The sequence below is a fragment of the Chanodichthys erythropterus genome, chromosome 22, assembly GCF_024489055.1.
Source record: "Chanodichthys erythropterus isolate Z2021 chromosome 22, ASM2448905v1, whole genome shotgun sequence".
NCBI lineage: Eukaryota > Metazoa > Chordata > Actinopteri > Cypriniformes > Xenocyprididae > Chanodichthys > Chanodichthys erythropterus.
Window position 1 is genome coordinate 33,044,782 of NC_090242.1, and position 17,877 is coordinate 33,062,658.

General features: G+C 34.0%; 1 protein-coding gene across 2 annotated transcripts in view; it reads left to right on the forward strand.

Annotated features, from left to right (window-relative positions):
* The window catches only part of dym (dymeclin), an 86,692-nt gene that overhangs the window by 37,117 nt on the left and 31,698 nt on the right, over positions 1–17,877 (forward strand). For both annotated transcript variants that reach the window (XR_010893648.1, XM_067376616.1), the window contains exon 14: positions 17,366–17,471. Coding sequence is in view for 1 of the 2 variants with exons in the window: in XM_067376616.1 (XP_067232717.1) it covers positions 17,366–17,471 (106 nt within the window). In the remaining variant the exon portion in view is untranslated. The remainder of the gene's footprint in view (positions 1–17,365; positions 17,472–17,877) is intronic.

Below are 17,877 nucleotides of genomic sequence, written 5' to 3' on the forward strand. Positions count from 1 at the left end.
CCTTCATTTTACAGTCGATTGGTGGCTAGAATGGCTCCAGGTTCAAAGGTCAATACGGAGTGGATTAATCTGCGTAATTTTTTTTAACGCGTATTTTTTTCTCAGATTAATTAATCGAAATTAACGTGTTATTTTGACAGCCCTAATATATATATATATATATATATATATATATATATATATATATATAATAAATGCTGTTCTTTTGAAATTTCTATTTATCAAAGAATCATGAAAAAAACTGTATCACAGTTTTTACAAAAATATAAAGTAACACAACTGTTTTCAACATTGATAATAATCAGAAATGTTTCTTGAGCAGCAAATCATCATATTAGAATGATTTCTGCAGTATTATGTGACTAAATGCTGGCATAATGGTACTGAAAATTCAGCTTTGATCACAGGAATAAATTACATTTTACAAAATATTCAAAGAGAAAAGAGACTTTTTTCAAAAACATTAAAAATCTAACCAGCCCCAAACTTTTGAACAGGAGTGGAAATTTATGTAGTAATACTTAATATATAACATTACATCTTAAGATTTCAACTAAACAAGTTCCTTTAGCTTTAATAAAACTGCCGTTATCAGGTGAGTCCGTTTGTGTTCATGTTCAGTAAATGTGCAGTCAGGCCGCGGTCCAGCATCACAGATGGGCTTATTTGCATCGGTCCAGAAACTGGATCTTGTTTGAGATCAGGAAGGTGAGCAACTGTTATATAACAAACAAGCGCTTTCTAACACTTCCATTTAGCCAACGTTGAACACAAACAGATCGCGTTTCATGGCATGATGTTTGTGATACACACTCTGAATTAAAGTGAAAGAAATGTTTGTTGACTTTGGTAGCAAAACACCCGGTCACCTCAGATGCACTGAAACTGAGACACACAGGCTGTTTTCAAGGCTGTTGACATTCAACAGTTTGATTGGTTGGAAATTTGCAAGGCTTTTGTTTCCTGAATAATATCGCACATCCGTCGTGCCACATTGTAAACAAGAGTGTAAAAGAGCATGTCCTCTGGCAGAGTCAGTGGCTTTAGTTGAATGAAATGATGTGTTTTGATACATTGCCTTTTTATTGTCCTGACATTCTGAAATGCACGTTACCATGTTTATATTTTGTTTTTTTGCTGCCCCGATTTTTGCCATGACTTCATCTGGAACAGAGCAAACGAAGCTCAGAGGAGGTTTAGCATGCGAGCACTAGCAGATCATTCCTTAATGTTTTAATTCATTAAAGTTTCTTAAAGGGTTAGTTCACCCCAAAATGAAAATTTTGTTATTAATTACTCACCTTCATGTCATTCTACACCCGTAAGACTTTCGTTCATCTTCAGAACACAAACGAAGATCTTTTTAATGAGAGAATGCTGTCAGATTTCCGTCCATTGACTGCCTTTGTAACTACCGCTTTGACGCTTCAATATCTTCATAAAGAGATCAGAAAACGAATCCATATGAATCGAGCGGTGAATCCAGATTTTCTGAAGAGACTCGATCACTTGCTATGATGAAAAGATTTAAAGGCACAATAAGTAATATTTTTATATTAAAATATCCAAAAAACACTTGCACAGTGTTATATATTTCATGTATATTTCTGTATAGTTACATTACCCTAAATGATTCCAAGATTTTGTAAGTTAAGATAAATTAAATATTCAAAATATTGCCCGCCCCTCCCTTGTCACTTGTCAGTGACGTAATACCTTTGTTATCCCTGGTTTCCTTGTACTGCATAGTAAGCATGGTTCACTTTTGTGGTTCAGTCTCGTGTAATGCAGCGCATTTGAGCTTCCAGAAGAGATTTAATTAAACAACCTCTGCATCAGCCAATCACATATTCAAGTAGAAAACAGTTATTTTAAATTGTAAAAATATTTCGCAATATTACTGTATTTTGGATCAAATAAATGGAGCCTTGATGAGCAGTAAAGACTTTTTTTAAAAACATTAAAATATCTTACTGTTCAAAAACTTTTGTTCGGTAGTATATTAAGCCTGTTTTAGATGTGAGAATTAAGCACTTTCAACTCCTGCAATATATGTGTGTATATATATAATGTATATGTATATATGTGTGTGTGTGTGTATGATTTAAAAAAAAAAGCTGATTAAAAATAAATAGATTTTGTAAATTAATATTTACATTAAAATATTACTGTAATATAAAAAATACAGTAAGGCAAATCTAAAGAGAATCACCTCTAGACAGCTAGTTTTTATTACCATAATGTAAAAAAGTGTGTGTGTGTGTGTGTGTGTGTAAACACTAAAAAAACACCCCAAAATAAAATGTATGCTGATTTAAATAAAAATAACTGTAATATTAACAATTTAATATTTAAATTATTTAAAATATTAGTATTATATTTTTAAAAATGTATTGCAGTAATGCAAATATATAGAGAATTGCCTTTGAGAATAAAGAGAATTATTGAGAGAGAGAAAAAAAAACTCTGGACAACAACAGAATTTAAATTTCATCACAATTTGAGGAAAAAATCTTTTATCGTGAAAATAATGAAAACAATATCTTAAAGCTACTAAAATGAACCTAAAAAGAGTGCCGAGAGTACACAACGAAAGGATTTACTTTTAGTTGAACCTCCTTTTAAGGAGAATGCAATATATTCACAACAAAGTGAGAAGAACACTACGCTGAAGGTTCTCGTTAAAACTAACAGACCCATCAAACACCTGAAGTGCTTCATTTGACAGGTTTAAGATCAAAACAATCAATGCCGCTTTCAAAATAACAATTCGAATGCATCTTCATTCCAATTAGTGCTTCTGATCTCTACCGGTCCACTGAGATCCTTACAGACGTCACACAATAAATTCATAGCAGTTACAGACCCACACGAATCTTGAACATGCTAACAGGACTCATGGGCTTAACATGGAGAGTGTCTGCATCAGTCAATCACGGCTCTTTATCGAATAACACTTCCTCAAACCTGAGGTTATTGGCAGATCAGACTGAGGGGACAAATTACACCCTTCCACTCAAAAAGTAAATTTAGAGGACTTGTTACCACAACTCAAATAAATGCATGGTTGCATGTTAAAAATTCTAATTTATTGTTTTAATTAAACCTTTTAAGTTGCAAACATTACTTTGTAGTGTTCTGTTGATGTAATAATCTTAATCATTACATCAACTAATTATCATCTATAATTTAAACTCTAAATCTGCGTTAATTGGCTTTTTTTATTTTTTTATTAGGTTGTAGTAACTTAATGAAATCCTCTTGATAACTTCAGAAAATAGGCAGTAGATTACTAGTTCCCAGCATGCTTCGCATAGGACTGTATAAGGAAAATAAATGTTGAAATTAAGAGTTTTTTGTTTTTTTTTTTCATTTGTTTTTAGTGGAGGGAAAGACCTGTTAGTGATTAATGCTGTTATGTTTGACATTTAAAAGAGTTTTTGTGGTTATCATTGTGCTGAAGAGCAGATACATGAAGGAAAACACTACACTAATGCCAGTAATATCTTACCTGTTCATTAAATATACATGATAAATAAGTTATGATAGCATGTGTTATGATAGCTGTGGATTTGAACTGAAATAGGTAAGATTAACTGGTTCCAGGGCTACAACTCTGGTAGTTGGAGTGACTTCATTTTTTTGAGTAATCAACTTAAAAATTTGTTTATGCTACAAATTAATTTCCTCGAACTCAATGTAGCTTGTTGCTTGAACATAAATTCACTCAAAGTTGTCATAACTCAAAAAATTGATGCAAACTGATGCAAAGCGTTATTTTTGTTGTTGAGCCAACACAAAGTATGCATTACATTTAATGATTTTTTTTCTATTCTTGTATATATAGAAAAATGAAATATATTGTTTTATTAGTGCAAGGCAAAAAAAAAAAAAATTAATAACAATATTAATGGCTTTTCAACACTACTTTCTGCTTAGCTTACCAATTAAAATGCTTTTTATTGGATCAATTAAGGATGACATCACACTCATTACATTTTATGGAGAAGTTTGTAATTTTCTACAAAATGACAAAAAAACTACATTTTGAGACTGAAAATATCATATAATTAAAATATAATTAAATAATTAATTGAATTAAAATTAATTAATTACTTTAATTACATATAATGAAAATATAATGGTTTTCATTATTGAAAAACAGATTTGATATTGCAAAATTTCTTTAGGTGTCCAAACTTCGTGTATCCAAGCTTAAAAAAGTCAGAGAATGACAACTTTTTGGCATCATAAGGATCTCTAAACTTTCCAGTCTGTGTGTGTGTGTTTCTCATCTCATCCTGTGGTTTTGGTCTTTTATGGGCAACGGTCATTCCAGCATCAACATCCCATGACACACAATGAACAAGAAATACAACCCCACACACACACACACACTGCCTCTGATCTGTGTGGTCCGCATCCAACTCATCTAATGCAGAACTGGCCTCATAACTCTAAATACTTCCTGTCCGCACAGGAAGCAGAATCCTCCAGGCAGCCTGGAGCTATTAAAGTCTTTCAGTACCAAACTTTTACAGACACAGAGGCTTCAAAGAGAAACACACAGTGTTCTTACTCATTTGTGAAGCAGCTGGGTGCTATCTACACCCACCACAGGAAACGCATAAACATTAGACGGAAAAACAATATCCTTAAGACCGGTCTCAATGGAACGGAGACGGCAGACTGCGGTAATACCGGCAACTTGTTAATTTTAGGACAAAACAGGGATTCATACTTTTTCAGTGAGCAAAGAAGAACTTCTGCAATAAAATGTGATGTATTTGTTTGTGAGAAAGAGGGAGAAAGAAAAAAAATCATAAAAATTGACAGGTCTGGTTTATGAACTGGTCACTTTAACACATGATGGTAACAAAGAAGTGCTCAAAAACAAATAAGCTATTTAATACAGGTATTCATAACAGAATACAAAATAATTCATAATACATACTATAATACATTTTATCTTCTCAAAAATAATTTGTTTGCTAAATTTTAAAACTCTAAAGAACTTTTTCCAGTCTAAAGAACCTTTTGTGCATTTGAAAGGTTCCATGGATGTCTTCGTTCATCTTCGGAACACAAATTAAGATATTTTTGATAAAATCCAATGGCTTAGTGAGGCCTGCATTGACAGCGAGTTAATTAACACTTTCAATGCCCAGAAAGCTACTAAAGATATATTTAAATCAGTTCACGTGACTGAAGTGGTTCAACCTTAATGTTATGAAGCGACAGGAATACTTTTTGTGCGTCAAAAAAAAAAAAAAAAGACTTTATTCAACAATATCTTGTGATGGGCGATTTCAAAACACTGCTTCATGAAGCTTTACGAATCTTTGTTTCGAATCAGTGGTTCGGAGCATGTATCAAACTGACAAAGTCACGCCTCCCCAGTGGTGAACCATTGAAATTACAAAACACTGTTTGATGCATGCTCCGCAACGGAGGCCTCACTGAGCCATCGGATTTCATCAAAAATATCTTAATTTGTGTTCTGAAGATGAACAAAGGTCTTACGGGTGTAGAACGACATGAGGGTGAGTAATTAATGACAGAATTACATTTTTGGGAGAACTAACCCTTTAAGAGTGTAGTTTCTATGATGAGTGTAAGGCATTATAACGGATTGCATAATACAATGTAATTTGGTGTTGTTTAATGTATCATACATTAAAATATATCCATTATGGACATCAAAACAGACTAATAATGTGTATTATAATGTTTTGTGAACACTATAGGGTTTTTTTTTAACTTAAACTATTAAAAACATTTTTGTTAATTGAAATAAAGCTGAAATTAACTAAAATCTAACTAAATATCACAACTTAAAGTAAATGAAAAGTGAAATAAGTTTAAGCTGAAACTGAAATACAAATAAATATTTAAAATAAGTAAATTAATATTTAAATAATAATAATAATATTGACAAAAACACATAAAATTACTAAAATTAAACTTAACAAACAAACTGAAAATACAAAAAGCTAATTTAAAATATGAATAAAAACTATAACAGTATATATAAAATACTGTGTGTTGTGAATTAACAACAACCCCGACCACTGAACATCACATTTACATGATCATCAGCATCTGGTTTGCTTTAAAAGCGTATAAGGTCATAGGAAATAATGCCTGATGATTGACATTAGCACTTGTACCCGAACTGGAACTCCACCCTTAAATAAAATCTGAGAAAACAGCATAATTATTCAATTTAGCCACCATAAACACTGACCTTTGCTTACTTGCACATAACCAAAAACTGTCGCTTGGCACGCACAGCTATGCTAACTTATGAGCTAACCGCTAACACCGCCAGTGCGCCACAACTCTACAAAACAGCTTTAAAAGGAAGTTCTGCGCCGCCACTATAATGTACAATTAGTGAGCTTGGCCCTGCGTTCCCCCGTCATTAGCAGAGTTGCTACGGGCATTTATGTAAACTGTACGTGTTGCTACCGCGGGTGAGCATTATCTCCAGCCGCCAGGAACGACTCTGCCAACAGCACACAAGCGTTGCCTGCCAATACCTCTGCCCTCCACACACTGCAGTGAAGGAACAAATAAAATTAAATGCTGACATTGCTGGAGAAAAAATGGCTGACATTTCAGAAGAACGTGCCATAATGCCGTTTTAGTGCTACATTTTTCTTTTGGCAGGATCACACACTTCCTAATGAGGTAAAATGAAGAGAGAGAGTTTAGTGTGACTGAAGAGAATTTTTGACTGGGTATGTTTGCTGATCAGTCTTTTGTAACATTATCTCTACCGTTTGGGGTCAGTAAGAGTTTTTTTTTTTTTTTGGAAAGAAATGAATAGCAAGGACGCATTAAATTGATCAAAAGTGACATTTATAATGTTGCAAAAGCTTTGTTTCAGATAAATGCTGTTCTTTTGAACTTTTTATTCATCAAAGAATCCTGGGAAAAAAATGTGCACAACTGTTTTCAACATTGATAATAATAATAAATGTTTCTCGAGCAGCATATCAGCATGATTTCTGGAGGATCATGTGACACTGAAGACTGGAGTAATGATGCTGAAAATACAGCTTTGATCACAGAAATAAATTGCATTTTAAAATATATTCAAATAGAAAACAGTTATTTTAAATTGTAAAAATATTTCACAATATTACTGTTTTTACTATATTTTTGATTAAATAAATGCAGCCTTGATGAGCAGAAGAGACTTCTTTTAAAAACATTAAAAATCTTACTGTAATGTAATGTAATGTATACATGTAGTGTATATGAATACAAAATATGATTTCTTTATTTCTTTCTTTTGATTTTAGGGTAAAATATGTTCCTGCATGTTCTTGGCAACTTTTGTGAGATTATTGTGTCATATTAAAGGATTAGTCCACTTTTAAATAAACTTTTCCTGATAATTTACTCAGCCCCATGTCATCCAAGATGTTCATGTCTTTCTTTCTTCATTCGAAAATAAATTAAAGTTTTTGATGAAAACATTCCAGGATTTTTCCATATAGTGGACTTCAATGGGCACCAAACAGTTGAAGGTCATAATTCGTTTCACTGCAGCTTCAAATTGTTCTATATGATCCCAGATAAGAAATAAGGGTCTTATCTAGTGAAACCATCGCTCATTTTCAGAATAAAATTTAAAATTATATAAGTTTTAACCAGAAATGTTCATCTTGAACTAGCTCTCTTCTTCATCTTCTTCTTCGAATTTGAATTCCAGCAGTTTAGATGCTGCTAAGTGTAATACTGCCCTCCACAGGTCAAAGTTTGAACTAATTGTTATATACTATTGAACTAGCATATTGCATATAAAATTTAGTTCAAAATTTCACCTCTGGAGGGCAGTAATACACTTGGCAGTGTCTACACTGCTGGAATTTTAATAGAGAAGAAGAAGAAGAGAGCTTTTTCAAGGTGAACATTTCTGATTAAAACTTATATAATTTTACTTTTTTTTCAGAAAATGAGCGATGGTTTCACTAGATAAGACCTTTATTTCTTATCTGGGATCGTGTTGAACAATTTTAAGCTGCAGTGAAACTAATTTTGACCTTCAACTGTTTGGTGCCCATTGAAGTCCACTATATAGAGAAAAATCCTGGAATGTTTTCATCAAAAACTTTATTTTCTTTTCGAATGAATGAAGAAAGAAAGACATGGACATCTTGGATGACATGGGGGTGAGAAAATTATCAGGAAAAGTTTACTTAAACGTGGACTAATCCTTTAAAGGGTTAGGCGTCTAACCTGTGTTAGGCAGACGGACATTACTGGAAGCTAGTGATTATAGTCAAGTTATATACATGGATATTTTACTAACAAAAAGCTTTGCTTCACTTCAGAAGGTCTTTATTAAGTACTTCTGGAGCCGTATGGATTACTTTTATGATGGATGGACGCACATTTTTGGGCTTCAAAGTCTCGCCCCTCATTCACTCCCATTATAAAGCTTGGAAGAACCAGAATATTTTTAATATAACTCTGATTGTGTCTGACTGAAAGAAGATAGTCATATACACCTAGGGTATAAATTATGGGATCATTTTCATTTTTGGGTGAACTAACCCTTTAAGGAGTGAACCTGAATTGCATTCAGTCTGTGTGTGTCTTTGGCTCTTTCCACAGGTGTTTTGTATGCAGAACAACAGAACCACATGAGTTAAACCCAAAAACACTCTCAATCACACACACCTGATCTGATAGACCTGCTAATCTAAAACACAGACTTGCATATATTAGCAGCTGAAGTGTGTGTGTGTGTGTGCGTGTTAAAAGCCCAGGTGAACTGAAGGACCCCCGTTAAACGAGACAGGCGGGGTATTTTTAGCTCAAGAGTGGCTTTAAGTGTCGACAAAGTGCAGCCTGCTGCTTCGTGTGCCATTAGCACAGTGAGAATGCCACCTGCTCCAGACAGAGACTTGAAAATCGACAGACACCAAACGAAGCACTTCAGTTGTCTGAGAACAGACAGACCATGACAGACGCACAGATTTAGCTAGACTGAACGTTCCAGACAGTGTGTGTGTATCAGACGGATCAAAACCCAGACCAGACGGACAGATAGTTCTGTGTGTGTGCCAGCGGGCATTTAATGTGCTCTGACTCTCTCAGTAGGTCACAGTGACATGGTGTTTCATATAAACACTCTCAACTCTGCTGTCTGCCCTTCCTGCTAGATTTGATCCCCAAAATAAATGCAAATCAAACTATAATCTCAGACCGAACGAGTCCTGAGCAGCATAACATTTCAAAATAAGCATCGACTGATGTTTGAGTTCTCATCGGCGTGGACTTTCTTGTTTTTGCTTGTGGGCTGCTGTTGTTTGCTTTAGAGGAAACAGTTGATAATAAGACCAGAAGGGGATGATAATATTTATGTTCCGATTTATTTTCCTGTTTGCGTGGTGTTTGCTAAGTCAAACACTGTTGCATATACTTTAAATTTCAGTTTGTGTCGACCTTGATTCCTCAAATCATGTGTGTTGTTGAGAGGGCGTGCTGCTGCTTTACTAAATGATCAGATGCATGATTTATCCTGGATGAGGAAGCTCTTTTGGGTCAGTATATCCCAGAATGCCCTAGCAACCACTTAGCAACACCCTGGCAAAAAACTAGAACAGTCTAGCATCGTGGTGGTGAGTTTTGTTCCAGGATTATTATCATTAACTAAAACAAAAAACAAACGTAAAACAATATAAAAATGTCAATACTTGAAATAAAATAAACGGAATAAATGGAATAAAATATAAAACCCTTAAACTTATTTTATTTCAGCTAGTTGCCAAGGCAAAATGTATCATTCATTTAGTAGTACTAAAATAATTAAATCTGAATAAACTAATAAAAATGACAAAATGACACTATAAAATTACTAAAATTTAAATTTAAAATGAAACCAGAAAATATAAAAATAGACTTTTAATTCAACATATTAACACAAGCTGTAGTGATAATAATAAAGCACTGTTTTGTACCAGCAAACACCACCCAGATTTTCCTGTGGAAATGTGACGGTGTATTTTGGAGGATATTGTTTCACAGCAGATGGTGGCGGATGAGTTGATCCGACTCTAATTTGACACAAACTATAATGACTTGTTGTTGTTTTTCTCCATGATGCAAGATGTTTTTAGCTGTCAGAATAAAAATCCATGACTGAAATTATAGCAGCAGCCATCACAGTCAGATTTTTGATGAACATCAATGCAGCATATAGACACATGATCACATGCACAGGTGATAAAATATGTAATCCTACAGAATATTAGCTAACTGCATACTGTACAATATGTGTGTGTATATATATATATATATATATATATATATATATATATATATATATAATATAATTAATTAATAAAATATATATATATATATATATATATATATATATATATATATATATATATATATATATATATATATATATATATATATATATAATTAATATATATGGGTTATTGATGAATAAGGTTTTTAAAAGTGTAAAAAAACAATGGAGATATAATCAGTTTTACAAGTTTTAAGTGTTAACAATGAGATTATTTGGTTTTATAATCAATTAACACTGCTTTTGTCATTTTTTTACAAGTTGGACAAAATTTGTCACCAAAAAAGTCATTCGGTTTAACCAAATTTTCGAAAATGTTATATTTAGTACAGGTTTTTAAAATATTACATAACATTTTCCATGTTTTATAGCGGTTGTACCGAATGACCTGATGTTTCAAGTGAAAACATGAATTTTTCAAATAGTTAAAAGAGAGTTAGTTAGTTTGCTTCACGACCATGTGGTCCTTTGCAGGTGTCTGAATGATGTCACATCCTATCACATGATATTGACCGCATGACTTGATCCAGAATGGTCCCTTTATATCGAATGACATCAATGAAATTCATTTTTCCGGACATTCTTTCTCATAACAAAGCAACGACTTCTACACATAATTTTAATACCGTTTTGCATTATGTTGATTTATGATGTTATGAAATCATTCCAGAATAAAAAAAATATACATTTATTACATTTTTAGATGTTTTAATCACAATTGAAATGGCTGTATCGGCCTTTGGACGGTTAAACCGAATGATCTTTTGACGCTTCAGAATCTTTAAAATACCTTTTATATGTGCAAAATATAATTAAAACCTTTTGGATTCAATAAAAGAGATCTAGTTGTACTACCTTACATACTTTGAATGTTATATTTTAGTTTTTTATTATTATTAAGGCCTTTGGACAAAAAAATATCCTGTCACGTCATTGACCCGTGTATATATATATATATATATATATATATATATATATATATAGCAATCAACTAAACATGCAAAATATGTTAGAACACTAAATTGAACTACTACTGAGTGTTTATTATTCAAACTTGCTGTTTCACGGACTACATTTTCATCAGTCCCTTCAGAAAAACGCGATTATGCGATCGCCTGATTTAATGCATAATCAGCCAAAGTCCACATATTTATGCGGGGGTCGCATTTTTTCAAATACGCCGCACTTTCGCCGCATAAATTGCAGATTTTAGCAAGCAAAATATGCGGGGCTCGCATGATTTCATAATCCCTGTATTTTCCTTACAAAAATGTCACATATATCTTAGCAGAAAGTTGATAAATGTTGTGTTTACATCACACAAGTAAAGCACCAATATTTTCCCCCCTATTGCCATGGCAACCTTATGAAGTGACGTAATTACGCAATGTGAACATCATCTACAAACCCCGCGGTGAAACCAGTGTGAAGGACGCAAATCATTCTCATTTGCCAACAAAAATAAGCGCAAAAGACCGCGCAAACTTGTTTGACTCAATGTTTTGTAAGTTTGAGCCATGTGTTAATTAAGGTCTGAAATAAAGCAGAATGAGAACTCAAATATTCTGTGATTTAGTATGCTTGCTTATCATAGGAAGTAATAAGAAATGACTCTTTACATTAAGGTAGTAGCCTAGTGAGTACAGGGTGTTGGGGAATCACCTTTTTTTTTTCTCTTTTTCATCAAACCGCAGTTTTTGCAAGTTCTCACAATTTCATCGCATAAAATTGCAAAAATATCCCGCGTATTCCATCGCATTTTTTAAGAAAACGTGCCGCAAAATCAAGGATTTTTGCCCACAACAATCACCAAAAAAATCCACGTTTTTCTGGAGGGACTGTTTCATGCACGGACATCGTGGTTTCAGTTAATACAGTCAGACAACGAATACAGTCAGTCACGGGCGATCCAAACTCCAATCCAGAAGGGGGCGCGCATTGTAATGCAACGCTGTTTGCTAACCGCCACAATAGGAAAAAGAGCAGGTGCGCACGCGTCTGATGTGACAAAGTATTATACTTTGAAAGGCTCACACTCTCAGCTGTGTGGGGAAAATTAAGTATTGGAGGATTAGGCTTAAGCTTTGAATGTTTAAATATAGTTTTGAGTGGAGCAAATTGTAACACTCCTAATGCACAAGTTTGATTTTTTATTCTGTTTATTTTGTACTTTTATAACACAGGTGCTTTTCAGTTTTGTAGCTGATTGTTACCAAATACCTTTTGTTTTGTTTTTTATCAGCCCTGCAATAAAATATGACCTATGCAAGAGTGCATTCTTGTTTACTGCTTAGTGCTCAATACACTATAGGAGGCTGTACTGACCAACTAGGGGACTAAATGCCGCTAGGTGGAACAAACTGTGATTTGCACTACTGTCTGTTCAGAATAAATGAAAAGTAACCTCGCATTGTGGATTTGTTCCTTTGTCCTGCAACACTTTAGTTTAGGGTTCAATTCTCACTATTATCTAGTTGCTTATTATTATGCATATTAGCAAGATATTAGCTGTTTATTAAAACTTATAAAGCAGATATTAATGCCTTATTCTGCATGAACATATTCTACATCTCTTAATCCTACCCAAAAATTAAACTTAACAACTACCTTACTATTAGCAAGCAGTAATTAGGTGTTTATTGAGGCAAAATTCATAGTTAATAATGAGAATTGGACCCTAAACTAAAGTGTGACCATGTTTCCTATTCTACCAAAATCGTACTGAACCGTGACCCCAAAACTGAGGTACGTACCGGACTGTGACTTCTGTGTACTGTTACACCCCTAATATAAATATATACAGTATATTCATAAATTATTCATTACTTAGCTCAATAATATATTAATAATGTAACTGCAATTACTTTATGGTTTATTCATTTTGCAGAACATTTGCATAATTCTCATTCTGCAATTCTAGTAAGAGCAGTATGCAATTCTAAACATGCTCAAGGATTGTAAGAGTGTGTTTTGTATGACTGCTTCATATGGTTAGAGCTCAAGGCATGTGCCGTCCTTTAGTGATTGATGAGGTCATCATTATGAGACGCATTAATCCTTCCCATCATGCCTGCTGCTCTCCATCACCCCACATGCACAGCACTTCCATTGTCTTTCACCTACGTACTTACACACGCTCCAGCAGACAAGAAGGATTTGAAGGTCATCACATAGTGAGGGAACTCATTACCCATGATTCATGTTTAATTCTGCCTTTAACATACAAAGATTGGCTCATCTCAGGCTGGCTATTATTACACACACTTACTAGGAGGAGTCCAGGTCACAAAGGTGTTAATGTGGGTATATGTATGCATGTGAGAATGATTTTTTTGACTTAAAACATGATGACATAGTAAACTGCCTACCTAGACAGCATCTGACAATCCCAGAATGCACTGCAACAAGCTCAGTGGGAAAGAGAAGTGATGCTTGTATTTCCTTCAATAATAGAAATTATCGATGCAAATAGTTCTAATAATATTTATTAATATTTTGAATTAGCTTTTATTCATTTTTTTCAGTTTTAATTTTAAGTTTTTAAAATGTTATGTGCTTTTTGTCATTTTTATTTTTTATATTTCTATTTAGCTTTAATTTATATTAGTTTAGTTTTACTAAGTGTAGTACTAGTGTAGTGTAGTTTGCACATGTAGTGTAGTTTTTTTTTCATTTAATATTTGTTTTATTTGTATGTAAGCTTGTTTCCACCACTAAATAAAAAGTGTAATGGTGACTTTTTATCTTATAATTCTGACTTTTTTCTCGTAATTGCGAGTTTGCATCACAATTCTGACATTATTTCTCAGAATTGTGAGATTTAAACTCTCAATTCCAAGTTATAAAGTCAGAATTGCGAGATATAAAGTCAGAATTGCAAGATATAAAGTCAGAATTGCGAGTTATAAAGTCAGAATTGCGAGAAATAAAGTCAGAATTGCGAGATATAAAGTCAGAATTGCGAGTTATAAAGTCAGAATTGCGAGATATAAAGTCAGAATTGCGAGATATAAAGTCAGAATTGCGAGTTATAAAGTCAGAATTGCGAGTTATAAAGTCAGAATTGCGAAATATAAAGTCAGAATTGCGAGATATAAAGTCAGAATTGCGAGTTATAAAGTCAGAATTGCGAGTTATAAAGTCAGAATTGCGAAATATAAAGTCAGAATTGCGAGATATAAAGTCAGAATTGCGAGTTATAAAGTCAGAATTGCGAGATATAAAGTCAGAATTGCGAGATATAAAGTCAGAATTGCGAGTTATAAAGTCAGAATTGCGAGTTATAAAGTCAGAATTGCGAGTTATAAAGTCAGAATTGCGAGAAATAAAGTCAGAATTGCGAGTTATAAAGTCAGAATTGCGAGTAATAAAGTCAGAATTGCGAGATATAAAGTCAGAATTGCGAGATTTAAACTCTCAATTCCAAGTTATAAAGTCAGAATTGCGAGATATAAAGTCAGAATTGCAAGATATAAAGTCAGAATTGCGAGTTATAAAGTCAGAATTGCGAGAAATAAAGTCAGAATTGCGAGATATAAAGTCAGAATTGCGAGTTATAAAGTCAGAATTGCGAGATATAAAGTCAGAATTGCGAGATATAAAGTCAGAATTGCGAGTTATAAAGTCAGAATTGCGAGATATAAAGTCAGAATTGCGAGATATAAAGTCAGAATTGCGAGTTATAAAGTCAGAATTGCGAGATATAAAGTCAGAATTGCGAGATATAAAGTCAGAATTGCGAGTTATAAAGTCAGAATTGCGAGATATAAAGTCAGAATTGCGAGATATAAAGTCAGAATTGCGAGATATAAAGTCAGAATTGCGAGATATAAAGTCAGAATTGCGAGATATAAAGTCAGAATTGCGAGTTATAAAGTCAGAATTGCGAAATATAAAGTCAGAATTGCGAGTTATAAAGTCAGAATTGCGAGATATAAAGTCAGAATTGCGAGATATAAAGTCAGAATTGCGAGATATAAAGTCAGAATTGCGAGATATAAAGTCAGAATTGCGAGATATAAAGTCAGAATTCCAAGATATAAAGTCACAATTTTGACTTTAAAAAACTTTAAAAAAACATCAGTCTTTTTTCCCTCACAATTGCACATTATAACACGCATTTGTGAGTTTACATCTAACAATTCTATCTTTGTAACTCGCAATTCTGACTTTATATCTCGCAATTCTGAGGGAAAAATCAGAATTGTGGGATATTAACTCGCAATTACCCTTTTTATTTTTTATTTATATTTACATGGCAAAGATTGTGACTGAGGCTTTTGTTAAAAAAAAATAATATAAATACAGTACAAGTTGTTGGAAACTTTTAGCCTGGTTTCTATCATTTTAACTCTCAGAGCGAGGTAGAAATGCTTCAGAAGATCATGCTGTCCTGTAGGCTTTTGTCTCCCTGAGTCTAAAATGTGACCCATTTTCTGTCGAGCTGGATTTGAGAAACTCAAGTCTGGAGGTTTTTCTGATCCAGCCCTTGTGCCCAGACCTGAGAGAAAACTCTGACCCAAATTACACACTGTACAAACTTAAGCTTCATTAAAAGAGCTCTGAAACCAGAGCACAGTCCCAAAGCCTAGTGAGCTGCTTAGAACTTTTATAGCTGTCATGGAACCTGACTGTGAAGTGACTGACGCAGGCAGCAACTCGACTTGCTATTGGCTTCAATTTAAAGCATTTTTATTCATTGAAATAAAGCAGAAATAATATATATACAATTTCTGTCATTAATTACTCAACCTCATGTTGTTCCAAACTTGTAAAACATTTGTTTCATGGCCCAGAAAGGTATTAAAGACAGTGTTTAAAGACAGTCCATGTGACTGCAGTGGTTCAACCTTTAAGTTTCAAAGCGATGAGAATACTTTTTGTGCGCCAAAAAAGCAAAACAAAAACACAGTTGACGTAGTGAACGCAGTTCTGCGCTTCTGTGTTTATGTCCGAACGCCGGCTCAGTATTGGCCGACGCTTTTCATGTGAGCAACACGACGTATGATGTTGACGCAGGAGCCGGCCAATACTGAGTCTGCATTCTGACGTAGAACATGGGAGTGCAGAACTGCGTTCACTACATAGGAGACTACAAAAATAATGTGTTTTTAAACACACAAAACCTTTTTATAGATAATTTTCAGTGTTGAATGAGATGCAAGCATATTTATAATCAGCATTTCTCTTGCTTTGCCTGCCATCTTTCTCTGAGCTCAGTACATTGCATTGTGGGATTGCCTCCAGGAAGAAAAGAGGGCATGCATTGACATCACTTTCACACTCCCTCAGCTGGACTAAGTGGCAAAAGAACCTGCTGCATGACTGGATTTTAGATTGTCAATACAATATATAACAATACAATATATGGGGTATGATTTTACCCCAAAATCCACCACTTTGACACAAAATGATAACTGCAAATCCACGTTTCTCTGCCAGGAGTCCAACTGTTTTTGTGAATTGCAGCGATTCCTTTGCTTCTCTTTTCTGTAGCTTTCGGCAGTCTGTAAAAATATACCTCAGATTTTGTGTCAAAGCTATTTGTACAGTCAATCACAAAGCTCTTTCCCGTTTTAGATGTGTTTTGTGCGTTTTTTATGGCATTCACGCTGAAAACAAATGCTGCCACTCAGTCTTTTGCCACTCAGTGGGCGTAACCGCAGTTATACGGTTGGCCAACGGTGACGTCACATGCATACCCTCTATACATAAATTTTTTCCCAAAGCAATGTATCATCGAAGGAAGCATATTTAAGACCTTAATGAACAGTCTTTGCATGGGTAGCATCGCCTAAGATGCAATTTCTCATCTCATAGGCAGATGAGGAGATTATGATCTTGTACGTCAGAAAATCTGGTAGGCAAAGCAAACGCAGCAGTGCTACGAGAGTGTCGTTCATCACCGTGACATGCTGTTTTGATTTTCTGCTGATACTGTGACAGATGAGACAAATACAATCTTGTGAATTGATTTCAAGCAAGATTTTGTGGTTCTAACTCTCCCTTTCTCTCTCTTGCTTTCTCTCTCAGTTTGTTTGCTCTGCTGTCAAAGAAGCACAATAAAGTTTTGGAGCAGGCGACCCAGTCCTTGCGTGGGCCTCTGGGAGCAGACGACAGGACCGTCCTGCCTGACTATGTGAGTCAATCCCTCAATTTGCTGATTCACATTTACCGATCAGGGCTTGAGCATTTCATACATTTATGACTAAAAATAGATGTGTGTGAACTACATTAAGGAGTACATGTGCAAATAAAAAGAAGGTCTCTGTGGCTTCTTAAAAAGTTATATTTCATATTTAAGGTCATTAAAAGTCTTAAATGGTGTAATAAAAGTCTTAATTATCTTTTTAAGTGGTCTTAAATTTGGGGCCCTAAAACAGGAATCATGATTTGGCTGAAGGTGATTATTAAACTTCAGAAGGCTATAATTTAATAAAATAAAAATATGAGTGCTGCACATTTCATAATAAAAACACGTTGCTGTTGCTGCTACAGAGACATACCAATTAATTACTTATGATTTACTGTTGATGAATTATGAC